This window comes from Pristiophorus japonicus, chromosome 11 (genome assembly GCF_044704955.1).
Source record: "Pristiophorus japonicus isolate sPriJap1 chromosome 11, sPriJap1.hap1, whole genome shotgun sequence".
NCBI lineage: Eukaryota > Metazoa > Chordata > Chondrichthyes > Pristiophoridae > Pristiophorus > Pristiophorus japonicus.
The window spans coordinates 37,574,170-37,591,619 of record NC_091987.1 but is presented as its reverse complement, the minus strand read 5'-3'; the positions used below and the strand labels follow the sequence as shown (position 1 = coordinate 37,591,619).

Genomic DNA, 17,450 nt, shown 5'->3' with positions numbered 1-17,450 from the left:
TCTGTAAACTTTTCTAAACTACCAACGGCAGCCATCTCTGCGTGTAAGTCCGTGATCTGTTCTCGGCAGCAGTTAATATGTCTCTACTTATCTGTCGAATAACTCCACGACGCCTAGTGCTGTGCTTGAGCTGCAGTGACCTTAGTCTCTTTATTGTAACTCAGAGTGCAGCACAGCATGGAAGACCTGCTTATATACAGTGCTCCCAAGGGATGCTGGGACTCCAACAGATGCGCCCTCTGGTGGCGGTAAAATGCTGGTTACAAGGTTTTGCATACATAACAAAAGCGAAAAGACACATTATGAAATGTGTGTGTCTGTACCCTTTATAGGAACTTTATAAGTCCTTTGAAGGCCCCGATCTGCAGAGCTGGTCATGTTGTTTTGGTTAATGCTTGCCACTGAAAAAGACCTAGCTCTGTCAAGCCCGTGTGGCTGGTGTGCAACGGTCACTGCACGTTAAAAAAAATCCATGCACAGGCATCTTCCACCCTTCAACATGTAGTTTGGGATCTAGAATATTAGGTCCTTCATTCAAATACCTGTGAACTCATTCCTTTTTGGCGTGGAAGTAAGTCATCCTCGATGATGATTATTATCTCAGTCTAATTTACCAAGAGTGCAACAGCAATAGAAACCCAGGAAATTCAGGGCTGCTACACCACCGTGTCGCTCTCTGATATATGCAAATGAGACGACTGCTGACTTGGCAGGTGGATCATTGCAAGGTTCAAAAAGTACAAGGGAACTCGCAGAAAGAGTTTTAAAGGTGCACAAGCAAGGAAACACAACGTCCAATCAAATTTCACTGCTAAAAAATACTGCACTATTCAAGGGGACCGAGGATCTAGAGAGAAGGAAGGGATGGATGTTCTAGAGAGAAGGAAGAATTGAAGGAAATCCTTATTAGGCAGGAAATTGTGTTTGGGAAATTGATGGGATTGAAAGACGATAAATCCCTGGGGCCTGATAGTTTGCATCCCAGAGTACTTAAGGAAGTGGCCCTAGAAATAGTGAATGCATTGGTGATCATTTTCCAACAGTCTATCGACTCTATCGACTATGGACTGGAGGGGAGCTAATGTAACACCACTTTTTCAAAAAGGAGGGAGAGAGAAAACGGGGAATTAGAGACCGGTTAGCCTGACATCAGTAGTGGGGAAAATGTTGGAATCAATTATTAAAGATGAGGGGACCTCATAGAAACATTTAAAATTCTGACGGGGTTAGACAGGTTAGATGCAGGAAGAATGTTCCCAATGTTGGGGAAGTCCAGAACCAGAGGTCACAGTCTAAGGATAAGGGGTAAGCCATTTAGGACCGAGATGCGGAGGAACTTCTTCACCCAGAGAGTGGTGAACCTGTGGAATTCTCTACCACAGAAAGTTGTTGAGGCCAATTCACTAAATATATTCAAAAAGGAGTTAGATGAGGTCCTTACTACTAGGGGGATCAAGGGGTATGGCGAGAAAGCAGGAATGGGGTACTGAAGTTGAATGTTCAGCCATGAACTCATTGAATGGCGGTGCAGGCTAGAAGGGCCGAATGGCCTACTCCTGCACCTATTTTCTATGTTTCTATGTCTATGTCTATGAAATAGCAGCGCATTTGGAAAGCAGTGACAGGATCGGACCAAGTCAGCATGGATTTATGAAAGGGAAATCATGCTTAACAAATCTTCTGGAATCTTGAGAGGATGTAACCAGTAGAGTGGACAAGGGAGAACCAGTGGATGTGGTGTATTTGGACTTTCAAAAGGCTTTTGACAAGGTCCCACACAAGAGATTGGTGTGCAAAGGTAAAGCACATGGCATTGGGGGTAATGTACTGACGTGGATAGACAACTGGTTGGCAGACAGGAAGCAGAGAATCGGGATAAACAGGTCCTTTTCAGAATGGCAGACAGTGACTAGTGGGTGCTGCAGGGCTCAGTGCTGGAACCTCAGCTATTTACAATATACATTAGTAATTTAGATGAAGGAATTGAGTGTAATATCTCCAAGTTTGCAGATGACACTAAGCTGGGTGGCGGTGTGAGCTGTGAGGAGGATGTTAAGAGGCTGCAGGTGACTAGGACAGGTTAGGTGAGTGCGCAAATGCATGGCAGATGCAGTATTATGTGGATAAATGTGAGGTTATTCACTTTGGTGGCAAAAACATGAAGGCAGAATATTATCTGAAAGGTGGCAGATTAGGAAAAGGGGAGGTGCAACGAGACCTGGGTGTTATGATACATCAGTCATTGAAAATTGGCATGCAGGCACAGCAGACAGTGAAAAAGGCAAATAGTATGTTGGCCTTCATAACTAGGGGATTTGAGTATAGGAGCAGGGAGGTCTTACTTCAGGAGTGTTCAATTTTGGTCTCCCAATCTGAGGAAGGATGTTCTTGCTATTGAAGGAGTGCAGCGAAAGTTCACCGGACTGATTCCCGGGATGGCAGGACTGACATATGAGGAGAGACCGGATCGACTGGGCCTGTAGTCACTGGAGTTTAGAAGAATGAGAGGGGATCTCATAGAAACATATAAAATTCTGACGGGACTGGACAGGTTAGATGCAGGAAGAATGTTCCCAATGTTGGGGAAGTCCAGAACCAGGGGACACAGTCTAAGGATAAGGGGTAAGCCATTTAGGACTGAGATGAGGAGAAACTTCTTCACTCAGAGAGTTGTTAACCTTTGGAATTCTCTACCGCAGAGAGTTGTTGATGCCAGCTCATTGGATATATTCAAGAGGGAGTTAGATATGGCCCTTATGGCTAAAGGGATCAAGGGGTATGGAGAGAAAGCAGGAAAGGGGTACTGAGGTGAATGATCAGCCATGATCTTATTGAATGTTGGTGCAGGCTCGAAGGGCCGAATGGCCTACTCCTGCACCAATTTTCTATGTTTCTATGTTGCACAGTAAAACAGCAAGGAAATTCAGTCACTCTATTTCCAAATTGCCCTCTGCTCTTCTGCTCATTAGAAGCTGATTTGTCCAATGAGGAGATGGATTGGCCAAAATTCAGCAGCGCAAGAAAGCTGGCGCATCTATGATTTTTTATTTGTACTTACCGCACAGATCCTTGATGCGGTCGGAAGAGCCATTTTCAGGACTTAGGAAATGTGTCACAGTGGGGTGGGCCAGAAACTCAGAGGCAGGCTGAGTGGCTGAATATGGGTTGGACCGGGACTCCGCCATTGTCAATCAGTGGTGGAGTCGTGGAGACGTCATAGCGCGTATGCATCACCATGCTCTCTCCCCTCCGTTAAAGGGGAGAGAATCGGGCATTTTTATTTTCGGCCATTGAGCCACCACAGAGAGATTTGGCCAGGCCAGCAGCCTGGCACCGAGAGGGGATGCCAAGCAGCCCGGCCGAACCCGGGGCACTATTTTGCCGGCCAATAGGGAAGTTAGCTGGCTAAAATAAATACATGGCGGCCGCCACAGTGCCGGGCCACACACAGTCATCAGACGGTGCACCGACAGAGAAAGCGCGGCGGGGGATTGATTTATGGAGGTGAATTTTGGTCGGAAGATTTTTAAGGTTAGAGAAAGCGGCGGTGTGCATTCTGATGATGCACTTGCGGCGGTCATCAGAATCAGGCTGTATCGGGTCCAGGCCAAAAGATCCCCGACCTGAATTTGGGTCGGGTCGGCCAGTTGTCCCCAAAGCAGTGGTCACTGGATTCCGACGCATGGCCGCTGCAAACGGACAGTAATGGGTCTTTCTGAGACCCTGAATTTCGCCCCTGAAGAGTCCTCAGGAAATAATAGCTGGAAGAGAGGGAACAGCAACTCACTGTGTGTGTGAGACAGAGAGAGAGAGAAAGAGAGAGAGAGAGAGAGAGAGAGCACGATTAAATGCAAAATGAGTCCTCAGCAACTGGGAAAAAGAGGGGACAAAGCATTAAGGACCGGCACAGTATGTGCCTCAACTAAAAGAGGCATAAATGGAAGTTATCTATGGAAAATTTTAACATTTACTGACACAGATGGCTGACCATAAAAAGGGATGAAAAGTGGCAAAAATGCCAAAATAACACAAACACGTCAGATTTTCAGGTTAAAGTCAGCTCCATTTGAACACCTTGAGGCTCAGAAAAGTACTATCCTTTCACTGCTTGGGATCTTCCAGTCCAGAAAAGTAGGAATTGGAGCAAAGTGAACTAAACTTCCAGATGCAGTACGAGAAATTTGGCATTAGGGGTACCAGCGGGACAAGGGTTAAAGTGCTGGTTCCTGCACCGACCCATAAGGAGGTAAAAGGCCTCTCTTCGGCCTTGTACCAAGGCTCCAGAAGTTATCAATTCAATAATATTCCGACAGGATATGATGTGAGAACCTAAACAGACATTGATAAGACCTTGCGAAGAGGCTCAAGGCAGACTCACGGGGACCAAGGAGAATCAACAAATTCTGACCTAATGAAGTCATTCTAGTCACGGCCTAAGGTGGTCACGAGGGTCTTGGCCTGTCAATCCAAAGTAGCACTAATAAGGTAGTCCAATTAGAGAAGTAGCACTGATAAGGTAGTTCAATTAGAGATCGAGGGAGATCTTACCAGGGAATGGAGGGGTTTTCGAAATGTCTAAAAGTTGTATGATTGTGCTGTTCGGGGAGCACCTCCACTCATAGGTGGCTGTGATAAGAGGTGTTCCCGGACGTTCGTAATAAAAGATACCTTGCCATCCGTCTCTGCCTGCTAACTCCGGGAGCTGTGAAGCGGGTTGGGGCGAGCGTCGACCCTCTATATCAGGGGGCCCGCTCGTGGGAGGAGAAGCCTTCATATTTTCCCTTACACCAACATAACACAAGCATTCGAGTTCTGAGATAAACATGTTTTGGTAAGCTTCAGTTCTGTTCATGGGCCCACAGGACAAAAGATAAATAATTTGGCATTAACTCAACAATCACATAAAGAATGGGTATTGGAACTGGAAATGTCATACTGGTGAAGTAAAGTGAGCACTTCTTAAGTTAGGGCTAAGGTACATTGGTGAGGCAGAGCAAAGAGAGCTTTAATGTGCTTCTCGCCATGGTACATACAGGATCCAGAATACTCGATGCCGACACGAGACAATAAAAGTAGAAACGTTTCTCATCCTCACATTTAACATTTCTCAATTTGATGGACACAAAAAGTGCGGTGTGTTCTCCAAAGACTCAATTCCCCCCATGGGAAAGCTATTTTCTACGTGAAGACAAAATGTACCTTGTGTCTTGAAATTACGCACTGCAACATTTGTGTCCAAACCCTTAACACTTTCACAAGAATTGTTTTGTACTTGTCTTAACAGAGCCATTAACCATTTTATTCCAAGTGGGTTAATGTCTAGTTAAAATGATAGACACAGGAATGTCACATGAACACTGTATACTGATATTGCACATCATTGTTTCAAGGCCATAGCTGCTTAAATGTAATAAAAGTGACCAAAAGTTACACACACACATGGATATCTTTGGTAATCTTTCACCTCTGTGAGTTATCTGCAATAATTGTTAAAATTTGACCACGGATATTAGAGGTTCTGCTGTATCTTTTAATTACAATATGAACAAAGTGGACAAACAACAGCAGGGACCAATAGGCTCACACGTCTGCTTTGCAATTGAATGACTGTGATAAAAATCCTGAGATATAAATGGCTGCATGCATGATGTATGAAACTAGCAACAAAAATCATGTTGTATCTAAAAACAAATGATTTTTGTGACTAGTTTATAGTTGAATTCCTCTCTTTCCAACACTGTCTGACCAGTATATCCTACCCATACTCCCCACTTCTACACTCATTTCCCATTTCAACTTGAACACTTGTCAATCTCAAAATATTAAAACGTGGCCTCCACGAGTGATTAGCAGAAGTGCTTCCAGCTCGGGAAGGAATAAATCAAGAAGGGTTCCTGATCCTGAGCAAGCACAGGATTGGGCTCAGCAACTACATTTTGCCATGGTCAAGAAAGCCTGCTGACGTGTGAACCAGGGCTACTTGGGTGAGGCAGCCAGCTCAAACACAATCATAACTCAGAATGATTGAGAGTTTTCAGGCAGAGAGAGATAAGGGAAAAAATATGGTTGCGTTTTTTGACCAACAACGATAAAGTGCATCAAAAGGATTGAAAGATTTCCTTTCTCATTTCTTTTTTTTAAAGCAGCAAAATCAGGATGATTCGGAGCAAAGCATACAGGAAAGAGTAAAAAGAGCTGCAGCCGAAGACCCTGCAAGCTCATACCTGTACATTGAACAAATAAGGCAAGTCTAGAAACAGTAACCTGTCGGAGCCAGCTGAGCAAAAACAGCCTGAAGGAAAAGTGCAGAGGAAGAGCAGTGAGCTCCGGCTTCACAGACAGCTCCCTCTGTCGATGAGGTGAGCACATTGCAACTACATTTACGAGCTATTCCCACGAGGAAATGTATAATGATATCTTTACAGTGAGTACGCCATGCTTAAAAGGTTAAATATTGCTTATTCTTTTCAATGCTCCATACTTTTGATAAAGATCAGCAGCGTTATTGACCGACCTAACTGCATTCTTTAACCTACCCAAACATTTCAGAACATGGCAGGTCATGTTCTTGGACATGCCCCAAAGACAAGATTAATTCCACTGCACAGAAGGTCTGAGAACGGCAATGTCCAGTCAAGAATTTGAACTTTACATTATTTACTGTAAGGGCAAGGTTACTTATACATGCGAGCTTTGTGCCTGCGCTGTAGAAGCATCAGACTGTCAATGCAGTGGATTTTCAATCATTCACATCACTGGGGAGATGCATTGTTTTCTGAAAAATTCAAGAAGATATTTTCTATTCATCCTGTGCACAATGCATAGGAGACATAAGAGCATTTGGAGAACAATAAGAATTTCCGGTAACGGAGTCATAGCTGAACGGACGTCTGCCACAAGTCAAGTTTATTCTCTCAGTACAACAGTAAATAGTCTGGAATATTTTCAGAAATAATGATGGCTTTAAGGGCCAATTCCAATCTCTGTTCACATGGTTTGCAGCATGTCTTGTCTGTGGCTTATTACATTACTAAATTACTGCACTATTAAATAATTTGGCTTTCTGGTTCAGTGTGGTGGGGTATCAAGTGCTAGTTTCTAAATTAGGCATGAAAATGTGTGTAAAACAAAGCTTCCAGGGGTTTGAACACGTCTCAACTTCTATGCCAAGGAATGCTGCCATGGGACCGTATCAAAAATGATATCCGAGTGAGTTCATCCAGCAAATAGATAAGACAAAGAAACCATCAACAACACCTTTTATTTATATAGCGCCTTTAATGAAAAACATCCGAAGGAGCATTATCAGACAAAATTTGACACTGAGCCGCACAAAAAGATATTCGGACAGGTGGCCAAAAAACTGGGACAAGGAGGTAGATTTTAAGGAGCATTTTACAATTAGCCTCAGTGCCGCGAGGTTAAGGAGCAGGTGAAATTGGACACAGTTCTTACTCAGAATCACTGGGGTTGAAATTGATCTTTGATGATATTGTGAAATGGGTGATAGCGAATAACAGCCTGTTTTACATACCGCCTGTTGTGTATGGAGAAAGAGTCAGACTGAACACTGTGAACTCAAAGTAAAGTGTGACCGTAATCTTTTATTGTAGGTCTCCAGAGTGCCTCTCCAACCTGTGAAGCCTTCTTAAGTACCTGTGCTCCCAAGGGATTATGGGATCTCTTGGGACTCCGGGGAATGAGCCCTCTGGTGGCTGTACAGAGTAAATACAAGTCCACAGATATAACAACATTCCCCCCCAAAGTCAATATTTACAATGAGTCGATCTGGGGCCTTTCTTTCCCTGGTTGATCGTCTCAGTGTGAAAGCTGGTGTTGTTGAATCATTTGTTGGGCCCTCGCTGGGCTGCTGTGCAGCAGGCCTTGCTGGGCTGCCTGGTGTGTTGGGCCCTGCAGGGCTGCTGTGGATGGTGGGTTCTGCTTCGTGGTCAACCGTGGTGTCCGTTGCCACTGGTGTGTGTGTTGGGAGATCAAAAAAGGTAGGGTCCAAGGTGGGTTGCTCAGGGTAGTCCGTGAATCTGAGTTTGATTTGGTCCAAGTGTTTTCGGTGAATGAGTCCATTTGAAAGTTTGACCCGAAACATCCTGCTCCCCTCTTTGGCCACGACAATGCCGTGAAGCCATTTGGGACCTTGTCCATAATTTAATACAAATACAAGATCATTGACTTCAATTTCTCGTGACACATTTGCGCTATCATGGTATGCACTTTGTTGAAGCCGCCTTCTCTCTACCTGTTCATAGAGATCAGGGTGAACGAACGAGAGCCTTGTCTTAAGTGCTCTTTTCATCCCAGGTGGGATCCCAGTGAGTGAGTGTGGTTTCGTACGACAGCTAACCAGGACTCGGGATAGGCGAGTCTGCAGTAAGCCTTCAGTTACCCTCTTCAAGCCTTGCTTGATGGTTTGCACTGCTCTCTCTGCCTGACCATTGGACTGCTGGTTTAAACAGATGTGACACGTTTGATCCCGTTACAGGTCATGAATTCTTTGAACTCAGCACTGGTGAAACATGCCCCGTTGTCGCTCACCAGGACATCGGGTAAGCCGTGTGTGGCAAACATGACCTGCAGGCTTTCAGTGCTGGCAGCGGACGTGCTAGCCAACATTATCTCACATGCAATCCACTTGGAGTATACAACCACAAGGAACATTTTATCCAAGAACGGGCCTACATAGTCGACGTGTACCAGAGACCACGATTTGGAGGGCCAAGACCATAAACTTAGCGGTGCCTTCCTGGGTACATTGCTTAACTGCGAGCATGTATTACATCTGTGAACGCAGGACTCTAAGTCCGCATCGATACCGGGCCACCACACGTGGGATCTGGCTATCGCTTTCATCATTACGATGCCTGAATGGGTACGGTGGAGGTCATTGATGAAGGTGTCTCTGCCCTTCTTGGGGCCCACTACACAATTGCCCCACAGATATTTCATTTTTGCCCCGCTGGAACGGCTTGATCTCTTCCTGCATTTCCACTGGGACACTGGACCAGCTCCCGTGAAGCACACAGCTTTACATAGAAACATAGAAAATAGGTGCAGGAGCAGGCCATTCAGCCCTTCTAGCCTGCACCGCCATTCAATGAGTTCATGGCTGAACATGAAACTTCAGTACCCCCTTCCTGCTTTCTCGCCATACCCCTTGATCCCTCGAGTAGTAAGGACTTCATCTAACTCCCTTTTGAATATATTTAGTGAATTGGCCTCAACAACTTTCTGTGGTAGAGAATTCCACAGGTTCACCACTCTCTGGGTGAAGAAGTTTCTCCTCATCTCGGTCCTAAATGGCTTACCCCTTATCCTTAGACTGTGACCCCTGGTTCTGGACATCCCCAACATTGGGAACATTCTTCCTGCATCTAACCTGTCTAAACCCGTCAGAATTTTAAACATTTCTATGAGGTCCCCTCTCATTCTTCTGAACTCCAGTGAATACAAGCCCAGTTGATCCAGTCTTTCTTGATAGGTCAGTCCCACCATCCCGGGAATCAGTCTGGTGAATCTTCGCTGCACTCCCTCAATAGCAAGAATGTCCTTCCTCAAGTTAGGAGACCAAAACTGTACACAATACTCCAGGTGTGGCCTCACCAAGGCCCTGTACAACTGTAGCAACACCTCCCTGCCCCTGTACTCAAATCCCCTCGCTATGAAGGCCAACATGCCATTTGCTTTCTTAACCGCCTGCTGTACCTGCATGCCAACCTTCAATGACTGATGTACCATGACACCCAGGTCTCGTTGCACCTTCCCTTTTCCTAATCTGTCACCATTCAGATAATAGTCTGTCTCTCTGTTTTTACCACCAAAGTGGATAACCTCACATTTATCCACATTATACTTCATCTGCCATGCATTTGCCCACTCACCTAACCTATCCAAGTCACTCTGCAGCCTCATAGCATCCTCCTCGCAGCTCACACTGCCACCCAACTTAGTGTCATCCGCAAATTTGGAGATACTACATTTAATCCCCTCGTCTAAATCATTAATGTACAATGTAAACAGCTGGGGCCCCAGCACAGAACTTTGCAGTACCCCACTAGTCACTGCCTGCCATTCTGAAAAGTACCCATTTACTCCTACTCTTTGCTTCCTGTCTGACAACCAGTTCTCAATCCACGTCAGCACACTACCCCCAATCCCATGTGCTTTAACTTTGCACATTAATCTCTTGTGTGGGACCTTGTCGAAAGCCTTCTGAAAGTCCAAATATACCACATCAACTGGTTCTCCTTTATCCACTTTACTGGAAACATCCTCAAAAAATTCCAGAAGATTTGTCAAGCATGATTTCCCTTTCACAAATCCATGCTGACTTGGACCTATCATGTCACCATTTTCCAAATGCGCTGCTATGACATCCTTAATAATTGATTCCATCATTTTACCCACGACTGAGGTCAGGCTGACCGGTCTATAATTCCCTGTTTTCTCTCTCCCTCCTTTTTTTTTTAAAAACTAGAGATAATAAGGGGTCCTGGCTTGTCCAGGTTTTGATCTGCCGGGCAGTGACGGGTGATTGCTCACTCTCAAATGCTTCCATAACCATGGCTAGATCTGCGGGCTGCGCCATTTCAACCTCTGTGGTGGGGCAATGGCAACCTACTGAGAGCATTGGCGCAGTTTTCTGTGCCTGGCCTGTGGTAGATGGCGTAGTTGTATGCGGACAATGTGAGCGCCCATCTCTGGATGGGGGGGCAAATCGTTGGTATTTATCCCTTTACTCTCAGAAAACAGGGATATAAGTGGCTTATGGTCAGTTTCCAATTCGAATTTTAGCCCAAACAGGTATTGCTGCATTTTCTTTACCCCATAGACACACACTAACGCTTCTTTTTCAATCATGCTGTAGGGTCTCTCGGCCTTAGACAGACTCCTGGATGCATAAGCAACCGGTTGCAGTTTCCCGAAATCATTAGCTTGTTGCAATACACACCCGACGCCGTGTGACGACACATCACATGCTAGTACCAAACGCTTACATGGATCATACAACACAAGAAATTTGTTTGAGTATAACAATTTTCTCACTTTTACAAAGGTATTTTCTTGGCTTTTGCTCCAAATCCATTCGCCCCCTTTTCGTTGTAAGACATGTAGTGGTTCTAACAGTGTGCTGAGACCCGGTAAGAAGTTACCAAAGTAGTTCAAGAGTCCCAGAAATGACCGCAGCTCCACCACGTTCTGTGGCCTTGGTGCGTTCTCGATTGCCTCCGTCTTTGCGTTGGTGGGCCTGATGCCTTCCGCCGCAATCCTCCTTCTCAGGAACTCCACTTGAGGCGCCAGGAAAACGCACTTCGAGCGTTTTAACCTGAGCACCACGTGGTTGAGTCGACTAAGAACCTCCTCCAGGTTCTGCAGGTGCTCGACTATGTTCCGACCTGTGACCAAGATGTTGTCCTGGAAGACCACGGTGTGCAGGACCGACTTCAGTAAACTTTCCACGTTTCTCTGGAATATCGCCGCAGCTGATCGAATTCCAAATGGGCATCTGTTATAAACAACAGGACCTTTTTGCATGTTGATGCATGTGAGGGCCTTCGATGATTCCTCCAGTTCCTGCGTCATGTACACTACAGTCAGATCCAGCTTCGTGAACGTCTTTCCTCCTATCAGCGTTGCAAAGAGGTCATTGGCTTTTGGTAGTGGGTATTGATCCTGCAGGGAAAAACGATTGATAGTTACTTTGTAATCGCCATAGATTCTGACGGTGCCATCTCCCTTGAGGACTGGAACAATAGGACTGGCCCACTCGCTGAACTCGATCGGTGAAATGATGCCCTCTCATTGCAGCCGGTCTAGCTCGATTTCTACCCTTTCTCTCATCATGTACGGTACTGCTCTCGCCTTGTGATGGATGGGTCGCGCCCCCGGAATTAGGTGGATCTGCACTTTTGCTCCTTGGAATTTCCCGATGCCTGGTTCGAACAGCGAAGGAAATTTATTTAAGACCTGGGCACACGAAGTGTCGTCAGCGGGCGATAGCGCTCGGACGTCGTCCCAGTTCCAGTGTATCTTTCCCAGCCAGCTCCTGCCGAGCAGCGTGGGATCATCGCCCGGTACCACCCAGAGTGGTAGCTTGCGCACCGCTCCATCGTAAGAGACTTTTACGGTAGTACTGCCGATTACAGGAATCAGTTCTTTAGTGTAAGTTCTTAGTCTCGTGCGAACTGGAGTTAAGACAGGCCTTGAGGCCTTGTTGCACCACAACCTTTCGAAAGTCTTTTTGCCCATGATGGACTGGCTCGTGCCCGTGTCCAGCTCCATTGACACCGGGAGTCCATTTAGTTCAACATTCAGCATTATCGGGGGAAAATTCGTGGTGAATGTGTGCACCCCATGTACCTCTGCCTCCTCTATCTGAGGCTCTGATTCATCTTGATCCTCCGTGGATCTGTCCTCCTCTGCAACGTGGTGGTTTGCAGGTTTAACAGGCTTAGCAGCTTGCCTGCGCTTTCGTTGGAGGTGTCCCATTGTTCCTCAGCCCTTGCAAACTTTGAATCAGCATGAATGGAAACGATGATCACCCCTGCAGCGCCAACAAGGTGTTAATGGCCTTGCATTCATCACCCTTAATGGTGGACTCTGAGACATCTGCGGACGTGTAGCTGCAGATAAGTGTGACCTGCCCTGTACGTTACGATTCAAAAACAACATCACTTTGTTCACAGTACTTGTAGCAGCACTTGTGTGCTGAGAGATTTGCTTCGTATTGTCACTGGTGGCAATGAACGCCTGGGCTATCGCTATGACCTTACTCAAGGTTGGGGTTTCTACAGTCAAAAGCTTGCGAAGTATGATTTCGTGGCCACTGCCAAGTATGAAAAAGTCTCTGAGCATGTGCTCCAAATGTCCTTCAAATTCACAATGTCCTGCAAGGCATCTCAGCTCGGCGACATAACTCGCCACTTCCTGACCTTCAGACCTTTTGTAGGTGTAGAACCAGTACCTCGCCATCAGAATGCTTTCCTTCGGGTTCAAATGCTCTCGGACCAGTGTGCACAAATCGTCGTACGATTTCTCCGTGGGTTTCGCTGGAGTGAGCAGATTATTCATGAGGCCATACGTTTATGCCCTACAGATGGTGAGGAGGATCGCCCTTCGTTTGGCAGCACTCTCTTCCCCATCTAGCTCGTTGGCCACGAAGTATTGGTCGAGTCGCTCCACAAAAGTTTCCCAATCATCTCCCTCTGAAAATTTCTCCAGGATGCCCACTGTTCTCTACATCTTTGGGTTCGCTATCTGCATCTCGTCGCCAGTTGTTGTGTATGGAGAAAGAGTCAGATTGGACACTGAGCTCAAAGTAAAGTGTGACCTTAGTCTTTTATTGCAGGTCTCCAGAGTGCCTCTCCAACTGTGAAGACTCTTTAAATACCTGTGCTCCCAAGGGATTATGGGATCCCTTGGAACTCCGGGAATGAGCCCTCTGGTGGCTGTACAGAGTAGGTATAAGTCCACATATATAACACAGCCCAAATTGCTTTTCCATTGGCAAGGTGCAAAACAGACTGCTGATTCGCTAATGCCCGTTCTATGCTGCTACCAAAGACCAATTTTACCCTTATTGTGTGATGAAATACGCAGGATGGGCCTGACAGCTGACATGGAGTCCATATCTACACTCAAACTATTGGATTTACAGATTTGTGATAACTGAAATAGGAGAGAAGCAGAAAAGTCTGTAGCAGTTTTCAGTTATGAATATTATACAGCAGAGCCAGTTCTGGATGTCTATATGGTGTATCATGACCTGGGGACATGGGAGCATGGAACCAGCTCTATGTATTTATCGACATGAGATGTTTAATCCAATGGCAGATTGCAAGACCTGAGAAAATCTGCTTTTGCAATGTCTTCTGAATTTTGGAGGTCAAATTCTTTATATTTGTGACTGGAGAAGCATGCATATGCCAATTTCTCCTGCTCGCCGCCCCCCGCCCCTCCCCCAGAAGTCTCCGTGAAGCACTTGTAATATACAAAGGTGCAACATAAATACAAGTTTGTATTGTTATTGTTTACATTGCTCAAGTGCCCTTACTTACTAATGGGGCAGACTTCAGGACATAAAGGTACAAGGTCACCTCAAATTCCTTGCATTGCAATTGCTATAATCAAGAATTTTGGCTGATAGATATCCTATTGCTATAAGCCAACATTTCTTATTTTAGTAGCCTTTATACTAGGGTTCTATTCAGCTGTAACACAATTTCAGTGATTTAAGGTGACCATGTGTCTTTAGGTCCTTAAGGCTGCCCCATTAATCACCCATTGTCACCCTGTGCTCCCGGTTAAGTAACACCTCGATTTCAAAATTCTCATCCTTGTTTTCAAATCCCTCCATGGCCTCACCCCTCCCTATCTCTGTAATCTCCTCCAGCGTCACAACCCCGCAAGATGTCTGCGCTCTTCTAATTCTGCCCTCTTGAGCATCCCTGGCGAGGTCGGGGTGAAGGAGTGGCGAGAAATTGTAGAGCGACGTGATCGGGGCCCAGGAGAGGCGTGAGTTCGGGGCCCAGGAGAGGCAAGGGCCCAGAAACAGCACGGACCAACACACACTGCGATATGTGTGCGCACTAGGCCCATGCAGCAGAGCTGGTCTCCCGTCGTCTTGGTTAATCCTTGCCACTGGGCCAAGACCTAGCTCTGCCAAATCCGTGTGGTGGCTGATGTGCAACGGCCGCCACACGTTAAAAAAGTCCATGCACAGGCATCTTCCACCCTTCCATATGTAGTTCGGGACCTGGAATATTCGGTCCTTCATAGAAACACCTGTGAACGTATCCCTTTTTGGTGGGAGCAAGTCATCCTCGATACGAGGGACCACCTAAGAAGAAGATACAGACCAGAAAGATCCCACTATTGATCTTGTCACATATTCTGTGCCAAATTAGCTGATCTCGTCAGGTGTTACAATTGGCTTTGGTGCTCCCTGGATTAAGAAATATGAAAATCAGCCAAATGTCCCCTCCCTCCTCCGATTGTTATCCATCGATTTCTGTGTAAAACGGGTGAGAACTAAATCAGGCTTGGCTGTGAAGTTCCCTATCTCTAATAGGCTGCTACCATATACTCTCAAAGCTCACGAATGAATAATGACAACTTAGTTAAGGTGGTGCAAATGAGCTATGCCTTTGGAACAGCGAGGACTCGAGCCTTTTAGATCAGAAGAGGAGGAGGGAGTAGATAAATGTAAATAACATTGTTGAGGAAAAAAACTGTGCCATGCATTTGTAAACAGCAGTCTTTGTTCGAAATGCCAAAATCATCCTTGCCAACACACAATATCCTGTAATACACGACAGCTATGGCACCCTTCGTTTTAAACCTCATCACATCAGCACTTATTGATCAACAAGTATAAGAACATTTGCAGAACTTTCAGCCTTTCAATGCACAAGAGCATGAAATGGATTTGACTGGCTTTTCCCAATGTTGCCTTTACACTGGCGCTTGTTTAGTTTGGTTTCCAGAAGATAGGCATCTCTGCCAGGGCAGCCTGTGTTCACACTGAGAAATCTGGTTCTCTTATCCCAACCATAGAACTTTAGGCCTTGAGAAAAAATGGCACTAATGTGAGAAGCTGTTACTTGGTATTCAGACTCACCTGTAAGAGCTTCCACCGTGTATTCAGGTCCTCCAGCTGGTTTAGATTGTACGGAGATAGCTGAATGTCTGGTGGCGTGAACTGGCAGGCAAGATCATTCATGTGAGTCACATTCCCTTTCAAAGGAGCGATTTCTGCTCTGAAGGCCTGAATCCAAAAGAAGGGGAAAAAATTATGTTGTATATTGGCACTTATTTATAATGTCGCCATACAAAATAAAGTTAAGGGCACTTTCAAGTAAAGAAGAGGCAATAACACTATCAGGGAATAATGCACATTTTCAGATGTTATCACTACAATGTCATATATAGAAGTGAATAGATTAATGGCACAATATTCTGAAACCTGGATATTTGTTCAGCAAGATGGGTATAGAGCAGATGTCAAGTAGATACAAAACCAAATTCACTACAGTAGAGGGAGGAGCCATGGCTGAGCATCCCATTATATGAAGGTCAACTCACAAAGGGAGTTGGGGGTGTCATAACCACGATTTGTATCATATTCAAAAGTATGCATTCAAATTAAAATTCAAGCTACACTTTCAAACACTTCTATATTCCTACCCAGAACTTCTTAATTTTCACAGGAAATATGAGGCAGGATTTTGTGAAGACTTTCTATAGTTAGTCTCATCATTGATACTCTTTCATGCTTGCTGGTGATAAGTCTGTTATCTGACTATTAACTGCGCATCTCTACTGATGTGACAAAATGGTCCATGCTTACTATTTAAACAAAACAAGAGATAAGTTCATGAGATTTTTTTTCAGCAGTCCATGCTCTTAATGACATGCTTTTTTCTGTTTAAGCAGGAGAAAGAGCAGTGGGCCAGTTGAATTGTAATTGCAGCACCCATGAATGTAGTCTTGATGCAGTTTGACTTGATTTTCATCATGCATGTTAAACAAACAAGAAGAAAAACTTTCTGCTGCAATTGTGGCCCTTCAATCGGGTCGCTAAATGATGGACCTGCGTGTGTGATCTGTATCAATCTGTTGTTCTTGTCTCTTTAACTAGTGGCTGAGATAGGAAAATAAATAATTTCTCCAGCTCCAGTTAGATGTAGTATACATCAATAGCTTCACAAATCTGAGGAAAGGCCATCGATCTGAAACATTACCAGATGCTGTCTGACCTGCTGAGTATTTCCAGCATTTTCTGTTTTTATTTCAGCTTCACAATGCTGTCACATTAAACATACATTTCAAGAAGTGTGTTGCTTAATAGATGCATGTCCCACAGAGCCAGGAGCAGCAGCAGCAAGGGGTGAGTAGGAGTGGTACTATGAGACGAGCAGTCAGGACAAGGTGAGTGAAATCCAGAGACCTTACTGTGGGGAAATAATGAAAGATTATTTCCACTGGTGGGCGAATGGGGAGCAAGGGAACAGAAAACAAGGATTCTGACTGGGATGAAACAAGGGGAAGGGGCTGGGAAAGTGCTTGAACTGAGGGCCATTAGACCTTGGGATACTTCACCACATGTGGCTATTGAGGTATAGACTAAAACTTAATTTCAGAGGGAATATGATATGTATTTGAAAAGGGGCAATATAAAAAGATCCTTTGGGTGGGGGGATGGGGTTGCAGGAGAGAGCGCCAGCACTGGGGGACAAATGGCCTCCTCCTGTGCTGTCAGTTCTATAATTCTATGAACATTTGCCTTTATCAGTCCGAGCTCAGGGAGTGGTTTAGAAATGTTGGTGCTGAGCTGAGTTCAGGATGATGTGTCCTGTGAGAAGTTTCCCAAACACTGAACTCCTGCCCTTTGTGCCATCTCACGGTTTGGGAGGTTGGTTGTGCCACCCAGTTTTGAC

The 17,450-nt window shown here is 45.3% G+C and overlaps 1 protein-coding gene across 12 annotated transcripts in view; it reads right to left on the bottom strand.

Moving 5' to 3' along the window:
- The window catches only part of dmd (dystrophin), a 2,299,423-nt gene that overhangs the window by 227,398 nt on the left and 2,054,575 nt on the right, over nt 1–17,450 (bottom strand). For all 12 annotated transcript variants that reach the window (XM_070893344.1, XM_070893337.1, XM_070893339.1 and 9 more), the window contains one exon: nt 15,632–15,778. In XM_070893344.1, the coding sequence (XP_070749445.1) occupies nt 15,632–15,778 (147 nt within the window). The remainder of the gene's footprint in view (nt 1–15,631; nt 15,779–17,450) is intronic.